Below are 22268 nucleotides of genomic sequence, written 5' to 3'. Positions count from 1 at the left end.
TTGTTAATATCAGACTTTCACATGATTTAACATAAGTCCTTCCCCAATCAGATCAATCTTTTGATTGCGCTAATGCGTCTCTCTTTCTCGTCATATTTAAATAGAAAATCTGTGTATATTGTATTTTGTGCCATGTTAATTGTTTTTTTTTTCTGGCTTCCATTGTAACATTACAGCGATGTGTTGAATATTGTAATTCAAAGAATATCTAATGAAGTCAGATGGATAATCTATAGTGTGTAAAGCTGGTCTGCATTCTCCTCCCATGTTTACCAGCAATGACCTTTGAAGCCATTCTTTCCACCTACTTCTTAATCACACTGCTGAATTTCCATAATTGCGTGAATAGAATTTATTTCGCCATATTTATTGTCTCACACCTCAGGTAAAGGTAGCTGTCTCTGTTGCGTGGAAATGGAAAGGCTTTTAAACTTTCACTACACTTGAGCTCTCCGAGCAGCAGATTCCCTCTCTTTTGCTGAACTGAAAAGGTGTTCTTGCATTATCTCGTCTATTGTGTTTTCGTGTTGAACATGATGCAGTCCTTCTCTGGTATGTCTAATCAGGGATGTGTGGCTTTGTTAGGAAGGACTGAGACACTAATCTCTCTCACCTAATGTTTTAATGCCATTGTTACCATCTGCTCAGACTGCAAAGCCTATTTAATATACAGTCAGTTCTTTACAGGCAACTAGGAGCTTACCAGAATGTGAAATGACCATGTAAATTGCGTCCTTCTGGTCAGTATCTCCTGTCTCACAAATGCTGCAGCCGAAAATATTTTACACAGCATGTCTTTAAGATAGCCAGATGTAGGTATATGATTGATACATGGACATATGAGCACGGAGCTGTCTGCCTGTGAAGACATCCATGTCAACCTGTCTGAAAGTACTCTCTCTACTGAGTCTGCCCATCTGTCCAAAAACACCAGGCTTGTATCTTAGAGTTATAAAATACTCAGGCTGACAAGGCAGTTTTTTGTTGGTTGTTCTTCTCAAACTAGAAACTTTGGATTGAATCTGTTGAATTTACATGCATGGTAAATAAGGACTGTGTTAATGGAATAGTGTTTTCAATGCCAGCTAGTTAAGGGGGATGAGCCAAACCTCCAACAAGTAATTATTCTGTCCCTCTTACTGCAGGAGTTTGGAAGACTGCCATCCTAATACTATTCTTGCCATGGCTCTTTGTTTTCTTAATGGTAGCATTGTTTAATGAATGGTTGCACAAGAGCATTTTTACCCTTTCCCACTTAGTAATGCTACAAATGTGCAAGTCAAAAAATACAACAGGAAAAATGAACAGCATCCCAGCACGTCCTCTTCCTTCCACACTCCTCCTCACTGCACTCCATCAGGGACTTTGACTGTTCAGCATTAGCTGTAGCTTTCTCAGTTGTGATTCATCATTCATTAGTGTCAGGTGAGATTGTTCAATAAACTGATGAACTGATGAAGAGTTTGGATTTCAGTCTCACGAGGAAACAAATTAAGTCTAAGTCAATATGTCGTCCCACTCTTTTCCACAGGGACTTATGTGACGCAAGTGACAGCCACAGATGCAGATGACCCCACCTATGGAAACAGTGCCAGAGTGGTATACAGCATCCTCCATGGGCAGCCATACTTCTCTGTTGACCCTAAAACAGGTAAATTACTTATCCTTGCTCATTTCTTTGACAAAATAGGGATTCAGTCCATGTAAAGTTCATAAACATCTTTACATTTTTACTCAAAATATGTGAGTAAAAAGTGTCAGAAAATATGCACCTCTGTTGAACATGCGCCTGGCGATGGCAGCTAGGCAGTGAAATAAGGTTATCTAGGCCATTAGTCTTGAATGATACGTAAGATTGAGTGTGTGTGTGATATATTGTGGACGAGTACAAGCATATATCATGAAAATAAAGCAGGTTTCAGAAATGACCCGTGGGCCACTCCACAAATCAGTGGGCCACAAAAGGACACATGTTCTCAAATAAAGACAGTCACTTATTTATTTGACAGATATGAAATGAAGAACACAAGCAGCACCAATATCAAGTATTTTATCAAAAAAACATTAAAATATAAGATAAACTTTTAAGGGGATCTGCTTCAGAGGAAGTTGTATAAAAAATGTCAAATGCACAATTCTTTTAGTAGCTAGTTTCAGTAGCTCTAAATATGGCTGTTGCTAGCTTGCTGGGGTGGAGGAATGCCATCACTTCTTGCAACATATCAAAATGTCAGGTCAACCCACGAAACTAGAGTCAGTGACTCCAGTGACTGTCTGAATCTCTGCTGCAAGGATACTGAGTAGTCAGTGTTGTTGTGTGTAGTTAGCTAGCAAACTGCTCTAGCAGGTAGCTTAAATTAAGATCACCAAAAGACAAATAACACAATTTTATTCTTAACATTGTTATTTAGTTATTTTGACAATATTTATACCTGCACTTTGCTGGTGTAGGCAGATGGTGTCATAGGAGGGAAATGGCAGTAAAAAGGTTGCAGAGTGGCAGCAGGCAGGGTATGGCAGATGACTGCTCTAAATCTGAAATACCTTCATACCAGCAGTGTTTGCCGGTAGTGGGCTGCTGTTGGCTTACTATCTGGGACAGTTCAAAGCATATGAAAATAGGTTCATACATATCACACAGGCAGATTCGGTGGAATCTGTTGCTGATTATGCTGCTCATCCCAGAGCTTTACAGAGCACATACTGTGACTGTTTTTCAAACTGATGCTGGGAAAAATCTAACTGTTAAAGTAAATGTTTGCCCTGCTGGGCGTGCAGCTATCTCCAAATGCACATCAACAGGGGAACAGACACTGGGAGGAAAAAGGTGAGCAACAGGAGGTGGACGACAACAACACATAATAATCTCCATGCATGCCATAGAATTATTCCTCTCAGAGTCGGACATCCCTCTTCTTCTAAACCCAGAACCTTCAAAAATAAACATGATCTTTGATTTTGGATTCACATATGTTACAGGTCCGTGGATCAAATGGGGCATCCTCGCCATATTAAATGGAATAAGAGGGAGGAAAACGTGGAGACCCACCTATGCTGCCTGCTTCCTTTTAGCCTGCCAACCTCCCACTGACCTAGCTATTAATCTGCAGTACAAACGCTCTCTGATCTCAGGGTCTCTGATCCTCAAGTGGATCATTATATGGCTTCACCAGAGTTCCCTTTTGAATGTCAAGTGTCTCCAGTTTGTGAAATGACCTCCATTTTGGCCTTGGTCAGAGGCACATGTACAGCTTCTTAATGCAGGGTGAGCTTCTGAGGTGTAAATATATCCTGTATTTTGAGGAAAATTGTGAATTTTGCATCAAACACGTTTGCTTCATCTATTTCTTATCTGTCTCTCTCTATGTCTCACTATCTTCTCTTTTTCCTCAATGTCTCACTCCTTTTATTATCTGTGTTTCTCATCGCTCTTGCTGTACAACAGGGGTTATAAAGACAGCCTTGCCGAATATGGACAGAGAGGTGAAGGAACAGTACCAAGTATTAATTCAGGCCAAGGACATGGGGGGCCAGCTGGGGGGTCTGGCAGGGACCACCACCATCAACATCACCCTCAGCGATGTCAACGATAATCCACCCAGGTTCTCCAAAAGTGAGTGTCCTTTGTAGATAATTGACTTAAATATAATGTCTGTTTAATGACAGCAACTTTCCTTTTTTACAAACAATAATGAGGCAGATGACCATACACAGGTTTATATATTTTATTAAAACAAAACACACCATGCAATTACAACAGGGCTGGGGGTATTCATTATGTGTGCTCTTTGTAATTGGTTTTCATTATTTGTCATTATATGCTGTCGTAAGCAAAGACCTATTTATTTAGCATGATTGCATCTACAGCTACTACTCCTGGCAGCAAAAAGCAGGATTGGTGTTATTTCGCTCATGGGGCATCCTTCTATATTTAGATCAGGTTTGAGCTGATGATGGTGCTGCACCAGGGATTGAGTCAGTGTATTTAAACACTGTATTTCATCCGGTATTTTGTATAAGCTGCTAAACCAGATTAATTTGATTGTACCGTTCACCAGGTCATGTAAAAAGCCAAGCTGGAAAAAAAATACTCATTGCTGTAAACACATTGATGATCTGTGAATGCCTCTCTGCATATACTAAGCATTAATATTGAACTGTGTGCAAAATATATTTGATTCCGAAACAGCAACACGAGCAGCACGACAGGAAAGCAAATATCCTGCTCTGTATTGGTGCAGTCTCTTCAGGTATTTTGCGGTGACACCGAACAGTCTCTTCTGAATGTAAATACAGGCAGTCAGACGGTCAAGCTCCTTTGGCTGCAAGGAAAAGATGATATTTCCATAATGCTGTCACAGCAGAGAGGTTTGGGCCAAGTATGGCGGCTCCTCTGCCCTGTCCTAAATCCTCTCCTTTGTCTTCTTCTCTTTTCCATCTAAAGAGGGTTTACAGGTAAAAAAAAAAAATGTGTCCGATGATTTAGTTTACTTATAATATTGCTGCATGGATCCATCCCACATCTGTCTTTTCCAGAAATCCTTTTTTTTCCTCCATAGTGATTATAGATTAAGTATTTGTAAACCGTCAATCCCCTGAATGAACCTCTGTGATGGCACCAGATGTGGCTGCAACAGCAAAGCCTGGAATGGTCATGACTAATAGCAGTGTATATACCTGCACATGGCTTTGCTGAATTATTCTAGAAGCTTGTTAACCCACTGAGAGTGCCATATACTGTAGCAGCTGTTTGTTAATTTTTCTTGGCACTCGAGCTAACAAAAAGAAACGTTCTTGTCCTGTCCTTGAGAGGACATGAACCTTCAAGGACTTTCAAAATGAATGCATGCCCATGAAAGTACTTGATTATTTATTGAAATTATAGCACCTTAAGTCATCCATATGCCTCAGCTCCCCTCTCTCAATCTGAGAATCAACACTGAGGAAAGAGCCGAGATTCACAGAAAAAACTGAGGGATAACAAATGTGAGGGAGTGCAATAATGTATATATATAACAGCAGTTCCAATACTTCATTGTGTAGCACAACGTCAAGCATGGTAGTGAACATTTAAATATTTCAGTGTTTGAATTTAAATGGGATCATTTAATGCAATATTCTCCAACAGCCTGAGCAGAGGCTGGAGTTTTGCTTTTGTTTCCGCACATTTATTTTGGTTCTCAACCAAGAAAGAGAGAAATATTCTCTCTGCCAAGCAGCATCCCTTCTTCACCCTTCTGGTGCCTAGTATCTGACACTCTGGCTTATTGTAGGCATTTATGTTCAAGTGCATCCATCTCCAAGTTTGATGCCATTGTGTGCCAAGTAGCACTATCCTCAGAAGGAGTTTCTAAGAGACTCATGCATTCTGCTCTCTCTGGCACATCGCCTTCATTCTTAAACTCAAGTTCAAGTTGGGATTTGCTTTTCATATAACAGCCAAGAAAAAAAATGTTTTTTTCTAGAGCCGATCTTTGCCGATTCTTCGTTGCAGCGGAGAGATGTGTGAGGAATTTGTTTCATCAAATGGAAGAATGTGATGTACTGTAAACAAAACAGTGAAGCTGGCCAAGAGGTCTGGCACCAGTGCTACACAGTGATTATACAACACTCGTTCAGTCTGGATGAATCGTCCCAAATAAATGTTGTGTAACCTTTGACATAGCAGCAGTTTCAAAATGAATGTCACATTTCCTGACATTTCTTGAACTGAAACAGCTCTGGGTAAAGAATGTGAGGCATAATTACTCCAAAACATTCCAAGTCCTCACAGTAATACTGACGCTATTAAAGTGTTGCCGAATTGCCGATGGCACCTTGATGATGCCACCAGGTGTTTGCAGTAGATTTGTAATACAACAGCAAAGTCTTCATTTCTCTGGCACAAACAGATACTATTGTTCAAACAGCTCGCCATCTCAGAGAGTGAAGAGAAATGCAGAAAATGAGTCATTTCCACCTTTTATCAGGTGGAAGTGACAATCAATCAACACAAACTGTTTGTTTGTAGATTTCCACCCAAGTCCTCAGCAGTGGTTTCTGCTGTTGGGAGTATCAAAGCCCCTGAGCTCTTGTGTTTGTTGATCTTACAGGTTGAGCCAGCCAATTACAAGGGACTGAGCAGCCTTGATGTCCAAACATGTCAAAATTGAATAATGTCATGCCTATAGCTACAGGGCTGACTTCAGACAGCAGCATATCAGCTGCTTGCCTGTGGGTGGATAAGACATCCTCGGGTGGGTGAGAGACTACATAAAGGACGGAGGATGTGAAGAGCTCAGTGTTTTCCATCTGATGTCAAGTGGAGATAATAAATGAGCCGGTCTGAATCCAGTCTGATATTTGTTTGTTGACAGGTTTCTTTCACCTAAGAGTCCCTGAGTCTTCTGCCGTGGGATCTGCTGTCGGTAGAATCAAAGCCCACGACTTGGACATCGGGAAAAATGCAGAAGTAGAGTACACCATTGTGCCAGGAGATGGAGGCGCCATGTTTGACATCACCACCAATGAACACAACCAAGAAGGGATCATCATTCTCAAAAGGGTATGGAGTCTCAGAAACTAAGACAAAGTGTCTAACTTTAACGTGGTCAGGACAGAAGGAATCAGGAAATCGACATTATAGGAGTTTACATTAAGTGGGATGGAAGACCTGGTTCTCTGTGCATTGAAGGCAAAACAGTCCATTATTTGAGAATTTACAGTATGTTTTTATCCCTTAACTTTTTTATTTAGCAAATGGTATATATGCAGTTGGCACTGGACATAGCGATGGCAGAGATTTTAAATGTAAAATGCATGAATGATCTATTATGGAGCTTACTCTGAAATGTATCTGAAAAACACTCCCATATGGAGTCCACACAGTGTCACATCTTGACATACCATGTTATGTTATGTAAGCCAAACAATTTGACAATATGAGCAGCATGGTTTTAAAATATTAAGTAAGGCATTGTATAGACTTGTCACTCAGGACAATGCTAACCTACAAAGTGCTGCTCTTGGCTGAATTTGCTTTGGAACTTTTCTTTCAAGCTGCAGAGGCTGTCTAAACGTGTCCAATCCTTCCTGACACAACACAACAACACAGAAAAACAAACTGTAGGAACCAGGAAATCCTGCGCGGTTCATGATAATTAAAAAAAATCAAAGATATCACAGGTGACAGGGAACGGGAGTGATGCAACATAAAGAAAACATCCTGCATATATATGTATATATATAGAAATATATATATCCTCCCCCAACAACTTGGAAGTGAGGTTGCTATCTCTGGGGTGGGGGCTTTAGAGCACTCCTACAGTGTATGTTAGATTCACGCCTAAGAGCCTGCTCGTGCTACTATTCCAAGGGTGCTGAAAATTACCTTTTTAACATATTTTACATTTTGATGAACGTATTTCAACATCCCAGGACAGCACAATGTAGAAAGAAACTTTTAGATACAAACACTGAAATACATGAAATAAGATATGATGTAGAAACAAGATGTACCAGCAGGACACTTGGCAGATGCGCAGGCTGAACCTGTGATCTCTCAGTATGATGTTGCTCACTGTTTTGTCTCCTTGCCATCCGCGCCTTGAAGCACAGCTCACAGCAATGGCATAGCTCCCTTTGAGTGCCTGTGCTATATAAAGCATTCACTCAGCATGTCAGGGCTCATTTACTATGCTATACAGTATGTTCTTTTTGCTAAATGGATTGATACATCCGATGCATAGTGACCCAAAGCAAGGGGTCTTGGTCTTTGGCTGCATTTTCTTTGAACCACAGAGCAAAAGTATATAATTTAATACAAAGTTTTACCACATATAACATTTGCAGGGCCATGATATCACTCCACTAAATGGCAAGTGACACAAAAGCACCAGTGATATTAGAGAAATTTATTACTCCGAGGATAAACCCTTTGAGGTCTATCATCTCATTTTCAAGGGAGACCCACAACTGCCAGAGGTGAAAGAAAAAGGACATTACAGCCACAGACTAAAATTAGAGGGAGAAATAGAGTGATCCAGCCAGTGCAATGAGTACTAATCCACTAAAGCTAGGCTATAATAAGACTTTTTATGCAATCAGTTATTAACTGTAGCCTATATATATATGAAAAAATTATAAGGTCTGTTCCAAGATTCAGCTCATTTATACTTAAAAAAGTATCATGACCTTGTGTCCTTAGGAGTGAGTTAGACCAATCATGGTCGTTTCATTTCATTTCAAACATATCAATAATAGAGCTTCACAGCCGCTCTATGTTCATGTTGGTATGTTTGATGAAATGAAAATCTCCACATTGAAATCTTCGCTCATTTGTGTACACCACTGTGACACTGTCCTTTGAGTATGCCCAGTTAAAGACTTGAAGATCCATCAAGTCCATAAACACTAAATAGAACTAATATTCTTCTACCTCCAGCTTGACTGTAGAGAGCAACAGCATGATATTACTTCCTCTTTGGACATTGAAAGCATTCAGCTAAGTGACAGTGGGTGGGTAATATGCATTTATGGGTGCTGCATGAGCAGAGAATGAAAGAGTCTCAGTATGGCCCCATTAGGGTTTCAGGAACCAGCTCTTAAAAGGTATGCCTTCTTTTAAAATTGTGGCAAGCGTCAAAGCGACAAAAAGGGCATTAATAGAATAATTTGTATAAATGAAATTTTCATTGGACTGACTCACTGCCCGCATTTTGCCGCATCAATCAGAATTTAAGTGCTCTGTACAGAGGAATCTGGGCTCGCAGATGTTGGTTTGTTTGCCTCTCTAATCTGTCTGGTATGCTACGGCATCAAGCAGTGCAGGCTAGCCGGGTTAGTAAACAAGACTGTGCAATGTGCACTTTTCAACAATTTGCAAACTGCTAGCTCTTGCTGCCATTTGGAACCACAACTGAATAACAGAACTGCTCAGGCTTCCACACCTCTGCCAGCAAGCTGTTAAAATACACTGTGTCAGTAGCACTTGAATAGCTGGCAAGTGTTCGCCTCTGTGCCTCTGAATGTGTTGTGTAAGAGTTAAGAAGAATATAATGTGAATGTGATAAAGCTAGTAGGTCTCACCCATGCACAAAACTACACAGGCGCACACGTATGTAGTGTCATGTGTACTCTCACACACACTCAGGCAAACGTGCACAAGTGTAAGCTTTCAACCTGCTATTTTGTTCGACACACAATAAGACTTTCTCACCCAAGCCCTTGCACATTGATTCCTTCATAGTCTGTTTTGCATTTCCCTTTGGCAGGATGCAGCAGACCCCTGTGGTGAGTTTAAATGCCACTGAGATTCAATAGAAAAAAAAAAGAACTGCAGAGCAATGCAAAGTTTGCATAATGCAACGGTCACAGAATGCCTCTGCGATACAGAAAAGGAGAATAATGTAAATGTCAGAAAGTTTTTTGTAAGTAATGCCCTGATGCATGGATTCCTTTTCTGGAATGAGTTCCCTTCTTATTTTCCCAAAATGTTGTTTGAGCTTTTGGGTACATTTTGGCACCTGAGAATTGTCCCATTGTTTCCAAAAAATACACATAAAAACATTTTGTAAGGAGAGGTAACAGATAAGTCACAACTGTACAAACAGCTAACAGCATCTATTATTTGGAAAAAAAAATGGATATCTCATTTTAGTTTGTTGAATCACGTAGCACTATTGATGCACCCCCTACGATACCAATATAATACAGAATTAATAGTTTTACTCACAAACACTCGTCTCTTGAACAGTATCAATTTTATTTACCACCAAACCAAAAACTTTCTTGATAAAACTGTCAGACTTCCTCTAAAACTTTGTAGCTTTACATGCAAATTTACTTCTGGAAGATTAAAAAAGTGGGTTTCTCAATAAATCCTTCCTTTTCCACTCAAATTCACCTGAATGAAATCCTTTTAAGTAGTTGTAAAACATGTTTTTGTCTCTTGTTTCATTTCAGGGATACAGCATATATTTCATCTGATTGCAAAAGTAATAGAAAAAAAAGTGCAGCCAATTCTACATGTTTCTATGCCTTTCAGGGTATTTCTGATGTAAGTGTCTAAAATGTTCTTTGGGGGAATGCAAATCTGCATTTGTTTTCCTGATGTGTCAGACTGAGGTATTCGTTAACTGGTACATTTTTAGTACATGCCCCAGCACACAAGCACACAAAGGTGTGTGATCCTTTGATCCCCCAAAATATGCAGCTCAGTGAGTAATTGATTCCCTGCTCAGTGTAAGAGCTCCCTCGGTATTCTCAGTGCATGTGTATGAACATATGCAAACCTCTGTGTGTAAATCATGCATGCGTGCACACATACGTACACTGTATGAACCGAATGTGTGAATTGTGCTCACAGTCGTGGCTATAGATCATTGTATAGTGACCTTCTCATTGACAGTAATGGAATAACAGAATGAGACAGGAGGCAATTATGATGTAAATGAACACGGCTATTTGTTTACATCATGTATACCCTGGATGGATGGTGAGGATGCATCATTCCTCCTATTGTTTCACTTCAGCGTTTGATATGCTGCCATATAACAATGAGGCAGTGTGATGTATTCCCTACAGTGGCGGGCTACTGCACAAAGGCATTGTTGACGGGGGACATTCTGATCGCCTTTAACTGACCTTACCCCCCCTCTGCAGTGTAATTTACTGAACAACATGTGCTTCTGCCCATGTGGGATTGTGATATTAGCAGGACATAGAGTGAGAAAGAGAGGAGAGAAAGGATGAGCTGTGCCTTGGAAAGGTGTGGGGAGTAGGTAGCTGGAGATGAAGCCTTTATGAGTCGTTCACTGTGTTCCCAGAATACTGACCCTCCCACAGACTTGTCTTATTTCAGATTGGTGGAATATCCCCAGAGACAGGTGTGCAAATGTGTGCAGACAATCCCTCACTCTACCCCTCTCCCTCACTCTCTCCCTCTCTGTCTTTCTTTCTCCTTCTCTTTTGACTTCCCTCCCTCGCACCAGCATTGAAAAAACACAGCAGGACAGAGAAGAAAGCCACATTGTACACAGAGCAGAGTTTGGCAGACCCCAAATTAGAGACTCAGGAAGGTTGGTTACGATAAGAGGATCAGGCTGAGTAATGGGTTCAAAGGATGATCATCTGTTTGCCAGTCTGCCGATACAGGGGGAGAGGAAAGAAGAGGCACAGACGCATGGAGGGGGTTTGCACATCCCATCTGCAAAACATAGGATTATAGGAGACAATAGATCAATCCACCAAAGAATTCCCAGGAAACGTGCAGGCAAATGTGAGCACATGGAGGGACATACTGTACATGAAAAAGCATGTGGAAGCACACAGGCGCATTCAAACGCTGCTGTACATCCAGTGTATGAAGAGCAATAGCCCTCCCACACATCAGACGCATTGGCGTGATAACCTTGGGTTGTGTTGGTAAAATTATTTTCTGTTAGATTAAATGTCATTTGTCCATTTGCATGTTTATTTACATCCTCCTGGGAGAAAAAAGATGGACGATATGCATAATTGAAATTTGCTGTCGTAAGCCTAAAGGAAAGGCATTGTTTAACCGCAGCATGTGTGGCATAATATTTGCTGGCTCACATTCAGGGAATCCATTTTAATACAGGACTATCTCCTCACTGTACAAACTGAATGCCCCCAGCGGCCACAGTGCATTGAATAAAGAGCATTTGCTGCAGACCTCTGGCACTGCCTCCAAATCCATTGGCTCACAGTGTCAGAGGGGTTCAAAAACACTGTAGAAAAGCGCAGGTGACTTGTGTACTGCAACTGCTACATGCTCACTTCAACCACTGTTTTAATCAAGTATTTAGTGGTAAAATACCTCATAAAAATCAATTATGATCATCAAAATAACTAGAAAATATGTTCTTTTTAAAGAAAAGTTATGCACTACTGAGCAAAAGTGGCTTGGTTGTTGCTTTGATTTTTGGGGTGTACCTGTAGGTGTTTTTTGGCTTTATTTTTTATGTGCTGTTTGGTCTTTGTTGTAGTAGTGTTGCTAAGTTAATGTTGATGTGGTGGCTGTGGTCCTGAAGCTAGAGCGGGTCCATTAATTGCATTTCTAAACCCCAGTTGCTCCCAGTGGACAGACCTGGGGAATTAGGGGCAGATTGTGAAGTGCTTTGTCTCAATAAGTTTGAAAAGTTCTGTATAAATGCATTGACCAGGGTTTATGGTTTCTATGAGGGTTTCACAGAGTGAATTTTCTGCACCGTATAGTTCATTCAAAAAGTTAAGTGGCCATGGCATTTACACAACTTTTTGAGTGACGAGACGAGTTTTCAGAATCTGTGTTTACTGTGAAGCAAATGATGTAGTGTCTATCATATAGGGAACACAGAATGAGTCAACAAGGGAGTGATTTCAGATTTGTGATGTTTCAGCACCACGGACAGAGACAGAAGAGACTGGTTCAAAGGGTTCAGACTGCTTACTGCAAATATAATTAAAAAAAAAAAAAACTATACGTTGGATTACTGACTATAGTTCTCCAACATTGTTCCAAACCAGCTTGATGTTTTGAAGTATAATACGAGCATGCAATCGATTCACCCCTGCAAACTGATTTGTTTCAAGGTTTTGATCAGGTAACACACTAAAAACAGTGGCCAGTGATTCATCTGGCTTGCATAAGGTGACATTTTTTCCAGATTCCTGAAGATCGGCACATTCAAGTGATTAATGTTACACTCTTGCATGGCATTTAAGAAAAGAGCTTGTCAACAACAGAGCGCAAAACTGATAAACATGTGCATTCAAAACAAATGGCACTAATTGCGTGGATTCCCTTAGCTCAACGTTAGCTATTTAGACCTCCCTAAAGTCAGAGCCATTGGTGTACCGAGGCAAGAGACCTTTTTCATCCTTCCTGCCATCAATTAAGGACTTAATTTCACTAAAGCCAGACAGTGACTGCACTCTAATTTCTCTATCAGAAATGTCATTACTGGGCTGTTTGAACAGTAAATCATTTCAGAGAATGGAAGCTGTTACTGCCTTTCAGTCCTGATGAGATACTACCAAGCAGTAAAAAAAGTAACGGTCAAATGACAAAAGTAATGAACCAACATCTAACTTGACTGAAGGCCAGAAAACAGTGAGGAATGTTGGTTGAATACTAATAATAAAAAGACCACAACGGGCTGTGGTTTAATATGGTTTACAGCTTATCCAAAGACAAATCCATGCATTTTTCACCTGAGCTTCTAAAACATATATGTAATCTATATTTTGCCATGGGGTAATTCCAGTATATTATGCCTTGAAAGTGACAGCATAAGAGAGCTCTTCCAGTGACATGGCCTTGCTCGCAGACAGGAGTTGAAACTAATCTATTGATTATAGTGCTGAATGTTCCAGTGGGAGGTGAAATGAGTTATTTTAAGTCCTGGTGTGAAGGGAGCTGAAAGAAGGAGGAAAGACAGAAACAATACCTCAGAACAACAGGAGATCCAGGTGCACAGATGAATACCACCTCAGCGAGCATCTAAGCAGGGAGCAATGTGTGTGCGGATGTCTTTGTGTACGTCTGGTTATGCATGTGCTGTGTGTGAGTGAATGAGCTGAAAGAAAAAAAAACAGCAGAGTGAGTGACAAAGAGGCGGCTGAGGTGGTGCTCGCAGTCGATGAAGTGCCTTCTCTCTGGTGGCCTGGGGAGGCGTGGGTGTAATAGATTAAACTAGTGTCTCGGGGCTCATCCCACGGCTAACCCTGTCCTATTAAGAGTGGCAGTGCGAGTCTTTCACAGTCACTCCACTCCAATGCAGCGTGGACAGGGCTGCTGGCAAGGTCCTCAGATGGCACTCCACTGTTGTGAGAACTGTGGGGATGGAAAGGCTTCGAGGCGACCAAGGACACAAACCGATGTGACTGATGGCAGCACAATAAAGTGAGCATCTCCTCTCCACAGTGTTAGGACCCCCCGGTATTCAGAGGAACATCAAATGGCTCTCTGGGGCATGTAAGCTTTTCTCTACTGATGATAAACGCATTGTGCTCTGTGGTCAGTTGACTGCTTATGGTGGCTAGAGGTCTTGAGCATTCTTCTGCATGGCAGATTCTTGCTGAACTCTCAGTCAATAACTGCAGTGACCTTATAAAGAAGCCACTCATTCACAACAGAGATATCAGGCCAGACTCAAACCACTGACTCATAATTGCTTATCTCAGAATCTCATGGGAATGTCCACCCCGAAGCAGCTTTGCATCCTACAAATAACGTCTACATCTTATGGAGCATTGTTAGGACTGTTAGAGCTGGCTGCAATCCAACAGGCAAATCTTTTAGATGATGGGCGCTGTCATGTGGGATCAGGAGGTTTCGGCCTCGCTAGGATTATTCATCCAGACATGGTGTAATGTTGCTGTTTGGAGAAATATGTTGGCTCACATTGCTGCAATTAGAAATGCGATATTCAAGGGTTGTTTGGCTTAGCTTTGATTTACTCTCAGAGGATAAATCATGTGAGGGGGTGTTAATGATTCATAAGTTGTATTGTAAATATATAATACTGTGGTTAAATGGATTTAAGACTGCTCTGCGTATCACAGATTAAACAACATTTGAAATATTTTTCTCCCAGCCTCTTTGGGTAGTACCTGTGTTCAGCACAAACAAATGATATCAGCCTGCTAATGACTTGCTGTGCTGTGATAATGATTCTTCAAGGGGAAAGGCTGGATTTGCCCATGGGTGTTGGCAGAAGACCGTCCCCTATATTATTGACTGAGCGCAGCTGAGGTTTGAGAAGAGTATTGAACTCTGCTATTGTAATACTGAACTGAACACCAAACTGAAAACCTATTCAATATGCATATCCTGCTTCACCCATCCCCAAAATAACAGCAAGCTGAAAAAACAGCTGCGACGAACACTTTACACTGCGCAGGGAGCAAACTGTGGAGGAGGGACCAGAAACAGACCTAAATATCAAGTGAAGAACAGATTTCAGTTTATGGATTTACTTTTATATCTCAGTAGAAATCGTCAGCAAGCACCGTTCAGCATTCACATGTGAATCTGACGATGCAAGGACTTCTTAGTGTGTGAAGTATAATACTGTACCTATGAGACCTTGATGCCTTGATTAGTCCCCTGTTCTAAATTAACAAATTCCCTTGGAACCTAAGACGTTCAATTGGCAAGAAAAAAAAAGTTCCTTCATTCAGTATCACTGCCAGTGCAATGAAGGTGCACATTTACATATCAAAGGGCACAGCACCATGTCTAGAATTTCAAGTGTGTTCTGTTGTGATGTTGAAGAGCAGCAGCACTGACATGAGAGGAACTCGGGCTGTCCTCCTTACAAATTCCTCCGTTGATACACTTCCTTGTTGTGTCCGCAGTAACCCATAAAAGGTGCATAACAACTGAGGCCATAATGAGACACTTCAAACAAGTAATTGAACATGCCTAGGTGTATGCAACTTGTTTAAGCAAATGCATGTGTGGATATGGGTAATAGTTACTCATACAGCACTGCTTCTGAGTGCAGAAGTAGGTCATCTTCGAGGAAGGGGGAAAAACGTAAAATGATACATGCAGTCAGAGAATGAATGGCCATCTTTTTCTTCCTGGGAAATTTCCCCTATGGCCTCCAGATCTGATTTGATTCTCCCCAAGTCAGGCGTTGACACATTAGCACGTCTTCTCATTAACTCAGAGTTTCTCATTACCCCCTCCTGGCCCCATTTTATTCCTATTTAACAACAGATATCCCAGACATACTTGGAACATCATGAGTCTCAGACGCATTAAACAGGCAGTGAAGCTCTCAACGTTACTGCTTTGGCACCCAAACCAGAATATGTAAATTAATCTGTGGGATTTGCTTGACACTTAATCATATGCCTGTCCATGCATTGTTCAGCGGGTATCAGAAAAGCTTCTCCCTCCTCCATCTGCCAAAGAAATGAGCTGCATTTGTTCTCTGATGTTCTGCTTAATGAGTACCTTTACTAGGAAAAACCTCTCAATCCTGATGAAATACTATAGTGTGTACTAGAATGGATAAATGTGACACATTAACTAGCTAAAGTTTATTAATGAGTTGATGAATTAACATCCTTTGGTGGTTATACTGGTGACATTAAACTGTTCTGTAAATAAAGATAAATAGATAAATAATAATAAGACAAAAGAATAATTATTTGAGTTTGTTGATATTGTTTGCTTGTGAGCTAGCTAAAACTAAAGCTATCATCAGAGTGAGGGCATCTGATTTGCATGGTACTGACAGCATCTCATTAATGTTATTAGTGGCTTCCAGTTGCATATTAACATTAAGATGATTCATACTTGTAAATTCTGCCTTACAAAGACAGAGAGAAGTGTTACAGTTTGTTTGCAAATGATTGCATTCTGTTTTTATTGACGTTTTATGCAGCATCTAAACTTTTTTTTTTAATTCAGGGTTGTCTCTGTTTTGTCCATTTTAAGTAAGTCAGTGCAAGTGTGATCACCAAACCATCTGAACTGAGTTTTGACCAAATATGTCCTTGTGTTTTGGCTATGTAATGCTGTATTAGCCTGCCGGCAATTTAGAGTTATAGCAAGGTAACTGTGAGTCTGATGTGGTGCTTTTAAACATTTAACTGCTTCTTGGGCCACAGCAACAAGGCTGAAAACAGGTCAGTAGCTAAAATCTGAAAGTATCTTCTCAAAGCGGTAACTTTTAACGTCAAAGTCCACCTGCACCTAAGTAATATTCCTCTTGCTCAACTGTTTTATATTTAGGCATTATTTACGCACACCATTTGACAAATGGAACGCCGGGGCGCCAGCTGTGCTCGCTCGGAGATTTGTGTCAGAAGTGCAAAGTCTGTGTGTGAGAAGAGCATTTCCCCATCACACCCCACGAGTCTCTGTCTGCAGCTAGCCGAGGATTACATGAAAATTAGACAGTTATAAAGGGTGAGAGTTTGGGATTCTATCCTAATTGTGGCGATGCAGCATGTTGAGATGGAAAGCAGTGCTTCTCCTCATCCCCGGTGAGACTCTGGCTAATGAGGCTTGGTGTACACCTCCTGCTGTCCACCTCCCCAGCATCGCCTTCCCTCCTCCTCCTCCTCCACCTGTGCACGTATTTCAGCTGAGCTATGCATGGCTGTCTACATGTGGCAGCTCAGGCACAATGTGATATACGTAGAGTGCATGAAGGCCTCTTATTAGTATCATTAATGCTAAGGTGTCTACTTTTCTTTTTTATACTGCTTTTGAATCCCATGAACACCAAATAATGAGAGTGTTTTCATTACATCATTGATTCATTTATTCCCAGCCTAAAACTCTTTGAAAAATAAAGTACGTTGAGTTCCTTTGCTGATTTCCAGCAATTCACAGGAACCAGCACGAAGCTCAGTAAGCTGAAATAAAGACTGCTGTAAATTTTAGGCCACTTTGTAGGCACAAATTGGTGGGAAACCTTTTAGTTTGACTGTGGGGATCAGCATTTGAATGACACCCGCAGTGAACTCAGTTTTTTATGGTAGCGTTGCTTTAGGGAGCTTGGTCTTCCCTCAGTGTTGTCACTTCTTGAAAGAGATTGAAAGGGACAGAGTGTATTTCCTGTTGAAGGATCTTATAGCTGTGCCTAGCCAGTTGCATCTGGCGCACTGTAATCAAACCAATCATGGCGGTTGATGGTCAATGATTGCTTTCAGATTGGCTTGCCTTCACATAGCTCGCTCTCTTTTTTCTTTTTTACGGACACCTGCTGTAGCGGCAAGACTGTGAAACCATGGAGATGGAGGAGAGACAGAGGGCTTGAGAAGCATCTGCTATCACTGTGAAATCATGATTGCACAGCCTCTAGTCACTGGTTGGACTCTAATTAGTTTGCTAATTCATGTGCATTTAATTTGGACAGCGACTGGTCATATTTATCTTGCATCCAAAAAAAAAAAAGCTTTTTTTCTACCTCCTCCAGCACGCCTCCCCTCTCACTTTCACTGTCTCTTCACATAAGCACACGTTGCTGTGCTAAAGCCAGCTGTTTTCACTTGGTGGTTTTTGAAACAACATGCCAGGGAAGCCCAAGTCCTGGGGCGGGAAGATAGCATTGGTGCCATAGTGGTTCCATGTTAGTCAATTTGAAATACACAGAAAGGAATGTCTCTCATGTGAGTCCGGGCCAGTAGAGCGTGAACGGCTGCAAGCTCGCCAAGTATGGTTGGTCACACATGAGAGGGCAGGAGACAGGCAGAAGTACGAACACGGGTGTCACTGCTGTCGGATGTTTACACCTGAGCAGCAGACATACCGAGGATGCAGATTTTTCTCCCCGCTTTTGACTAATTGACTCTGGGCTGATATGTCAGAGGCTTGAAGAGGTAGAACATGAACCCCTGAGCTGTTATATGGAGGACTCTTGTAAAGGGGCGTATTCTGCTGACTTATTCACACTGAGGGGGCAAGACATTAACCTGGTCAAGACCCACTGTGTGCCTCTCATGGAATAGGCACCACTGTACTATTCACTTCCACTTTAGCTTCCATTTAAATAAGAAAAACATATGCAGTCATCACCTGTGATATCATATCTGAGGGTGTTTTCACAAATGCGTTTTCTCCTTTTGAGGCACCTGAGAACAATGCTATTTGAGTGTGTTTTGAATGACAACATGATCATTCAAGTCCCCTGAATACTGAAATTTGTTGGATAAAAAGAGGCTGATGTTGACATCTGGTAGCAGTTACTCATCCTTGAAAATGTTACAATAACAAAAATGAAGTGAGGGCAAGCTTGCTGTCAACACTGATGCTCATGTTCAGTAACTGCACTTCCTCAAGTGCTCTTAGCTCATACAGATGAACACTACAGAGAAAGTGAATTATAGCAGGAGCGATAACACATTCCAGATCATGACACGATTATCGTGTGAAGATATACTGCAGCTGAAGTAACTTTAACTGTCCTCTTTTCTGTTTTTGTAGCCGCTGGACTTTGAGTCCAAGAAAGCATACACCTTTAAGGTAGATGCCTCTAATGCTCATCTGGATCCACGATTTCAAAGCTTCGGGGCCTTCAAAGACACAGCAACAGTGAAGATTAACGTTTTGGATGTGGACGAGCCCCCGGTGTTCAATAAGCCCTCCTATGTGATGGATGTGTACGAGGATACACCCGCGGGCACCATCATTGGTGCGGTGACGGCGCAGGATTTAGATGCCAGCAGCAGCCCAGTCAGGTAAAGTTAAAGTCGCCGTTATATACTTTACACAAGTTTCAGGACATTGTGTTGTTCTTTGGTTTTCTGTCAAGCTGCATTTATCAAAATGATCGAAGTGGCTGAAAATTTCACCAGAGAGTATCTCCACTGTGCAAGCATTCAACGGCTTTGCTCCACTTTGGCCGAAATGCCACATTTGCAAATGTTTGATCAATGTTATTTTGGTTACTTGTGACATATGTAGATTATGTTTAGTGGTGAATCTGTTTTAGTTTTGTTTGCTTTCAGCAAACAGTCCAAATTCCCAATCTTAATGGAACTAAAGGTGACTTAAGGCGGCATCAGAATAATTTTACTATGGACTTTCTTGGATTTTCTATAAAAATCTCAAGATATGGACTGATTAGAAACCACAAATGAACTGTACTTTCAGTTGTGTTCTTAAGTACTTGGATGGAAAGACCCATTAAGGTCTAACTTTATTGGAAAACGAGAGGTTTTAATTAAAAACTTAAATAATAATACTTGATAGTGGTCAGGATAATGAGAAACAGAAAGAAAGCACAGTTTCAGTTTGACCCATAGATCTTTCCATTTAAAGAAGTGCTATGTAAATCATTTTTATTTTATTCATGAAGACTAAATCTTACTCTGGAATGAGTGGTTACAAGGAATGAAGTAACCCTGGATCTGAACGCACATCTTCATCTTGAGAGGCTTTACTGTTGAACCAAATATCCCTGGTAACTCCCACGAGGATAAAAGAGCTAAAGGGAGAAGTATTGTGATACCGCTGCCAGTAATTGAAGGTTTTAGAACTCTAATCCATTCATCAATGTCTCCAGGCTCCATTCATCAACGTCACCGTGGCTTTAATCTTCAGAGTATTGTCCGTTTCACTCATCAGTTTGAGGACTAATCAATCGATGTAGGACATTTGACATTGTCATGTAAAGTCCTGCTAGCATCGCCTAGCAGCAGCTCAGGGGGTGTTGGTGAAGTGACGGAGAAAACAGTATAACTTTATTAGTGGGCCCATGTCTGAACTTGATATCTGTTAACATGAGAGTGATGTCTGAGCTCATTTTTAGAGTGCTGATATTATCTGACTTTAGTTGATAGATTATTAATTACGATTATTTACATGTTGAATTAATCTGATCGCTGGACTTTTTACTGTAACTTAACTCATTTTCAAATTAAATCAACACAACAATATAATGAATAAAATAACATTTTGCCCTGTAAGTTATGGTGAAGGAGAATATCTCACTGATCTTGCAAATGATGTAACTGGCTGTCATAAGACATATTTCTATACTGGGTATTGCACAGTTGTCCTTTGTGTGTGGTCGTGTTGCCTGGCAGACTTGTGACCTCACTGAGAAGAAAATAAGGTGGATGATATTTTGCCAGAGTTCTTTTATGCAGCTTTCATGGCTGTAATTAAAATGACCACATTACACAGAGGAAGCTGTCCTCATGCTTTTATTTTTATCCACATTCTGAATTAGCTGCACCGCAGTAATTAGTTGATGCTCAGAATAACTAGTTTTACACCAACATTTTCGGGTTAGATTATAAAAAAGAGCTGCTGTTTGGACCAGACAACGGGAGTTTGCACATAAAACAGTGAAAACATCGTTAGTAACAATAATCTAAATTGAACCTGACAGCTGATAAGAAAAACATATGCAGTAGCGCAGTATATACAGTAACTCCACAGAAGCAAAGAATACATATTAATGCGAACACTGTTCTGTACTGTTTTCTGTGATGTTTCAATTCCACTTTGTTTTTCCACAGAACTCAAAAATTAATCCTCATCAAGCAAAAATTCATAGCATAACAAAAAGTCCTAAATAATCTTTCAAGGCGCTGTGCTGCAGACTGCAGGTCTCTCCTCTGTAATTATCAGGTGAGACTTTCAGAAATCACTGTTCAGTTTTACAGTCCTGACATGCTTGACATAACTCTGGCTTCATCCCTCCTCTTTCTCAATCTCTCCATCTCGCTACGTGCCTCCCACCACACAAACACACACACGAACACATTAGGGGTGTTCTATCGTAACACTTGAGTGATAGATAACAATAGACTGTCATTGGCAAAGACAAAAGAAGTGCATTCTTAAAAATGTATGAGGACCATTTTGTTAAAATCTACTGCTGTACTTATTTTTGCTCAGGCACACTGCTTTGTAGTAATGGTTCTTCCAGGATGTATCACTGGAGCGTAACACAAACGGCAAAAATACCTGTTGCCTGGACAGTTGTTTTGTCATGAATATTTTATTCCAGACAACAAAAAAAGGGGGAGATGCAGAGATTTGTGCAACAAAAAGCTTATGCCCTCTATTCTGTGGATCTCCACTTTGTCTCCAGCACTTTAAATATTCATCAATACCACAGCTGACATTGTTCATTTGTGTGCCCTCAGAGAGCAGCTTTGCATTCTTCACTTCAAAACAATAGACCCAATGACCCATCATGCATAGGGAATCATGCTTTTAGACTTTAGGCTCAACTGAATCTGCTATTTAGCAGTATCATGCTGAGTTATCTGTAGCTGGGGAAACAAAAGGGCGTCATGAATACTGCATTGTTGGTCGATTCTAAAGAGCTTCTGAAAGTCAGAATGGTTTTTAAAGAGTGAACTTTTGGCCTCAGTCTAAAATGGTATTAGCACAGATTGCAAGATACTGACCATGAACTTAAAAAGTGTTTACTGCAGCAAAGCCATAAACTGTAAAAATCAATGGGTGTGGAAAATAAACATAAATGTGCCTTCACTTTTTAAAATCTCCTTTGCATTGTGTGTAATGTCCCCTGGACTGAGTTATCATTACTGCAGTTCAAAGCAGGAGATAACGCTGTAATTAATTTTTAGATCCACAGTCCTCAGCACTGAAGTAGACTCTTTAGATCTGTGATTTGGTTCTCACATGTGTTGATGAGCTCCATTCTCCTTAATGATAACTCAGAGATTGAACCAATTACAAGTACAACATGTCTGATGTTTTCTATCTCACATAAATAGAAAAAAATAGCAGTCTCTGAGACGTTTTTGCCATTTATCTTGTGAGATTGTGCTCGTGGGGG

General features: G+C 40.7%; 1 protein-coding gene across 2 annotated transcripts in view; it reads left to right on the top strand.

Moving 5' to 3' along the window:
- LOC139346805 (cadherin-12-like) overlaps positions 1-22268 on the top strand; it is a 94022-nt gene that overhangs the window by 56327 nt on the left and 15427 nt on the right. For both annotated transcript variants that reach the window (XM_070986101.1, XM_070986102.1), the window contains 4 exons: positions 1532-1651; positions 3446-3613; positions 6357-6544; positions 18932-19185. In XM_070986101.1, the coding sequence (XP_070842202.1) occupies positions 1532-1651; positions 3446-3613; positions 6357-6544; positions 18932-19185 (730 nt within the window). The remainder of the gene's footprint in view (positions 1-1531; positions 1652-3445; positions 3614-6356; positions 6545-18931; positions 19186-22268) is intronic.

The sequence above is a fragment of the Chaetodon trifascialis genome, chromosome 18, assembly GCF_039877785.1.
Source record: "Chaetodon trifascialis isolate fChaTrf1 chromosome 18, fChaTrf1.hap1, whole genome shotgun sequence".
Classification (NCBI taxonomy): Eukaryota; Metazoa; Chordata; class Actinopteri; order Chaetodontiformes; family Chaetodontidae; genus Chaetodon; species Chaetodon trifascialis.
This window is presented reverse-complemented; position numbering and strand designations above follow the sequence as displayed.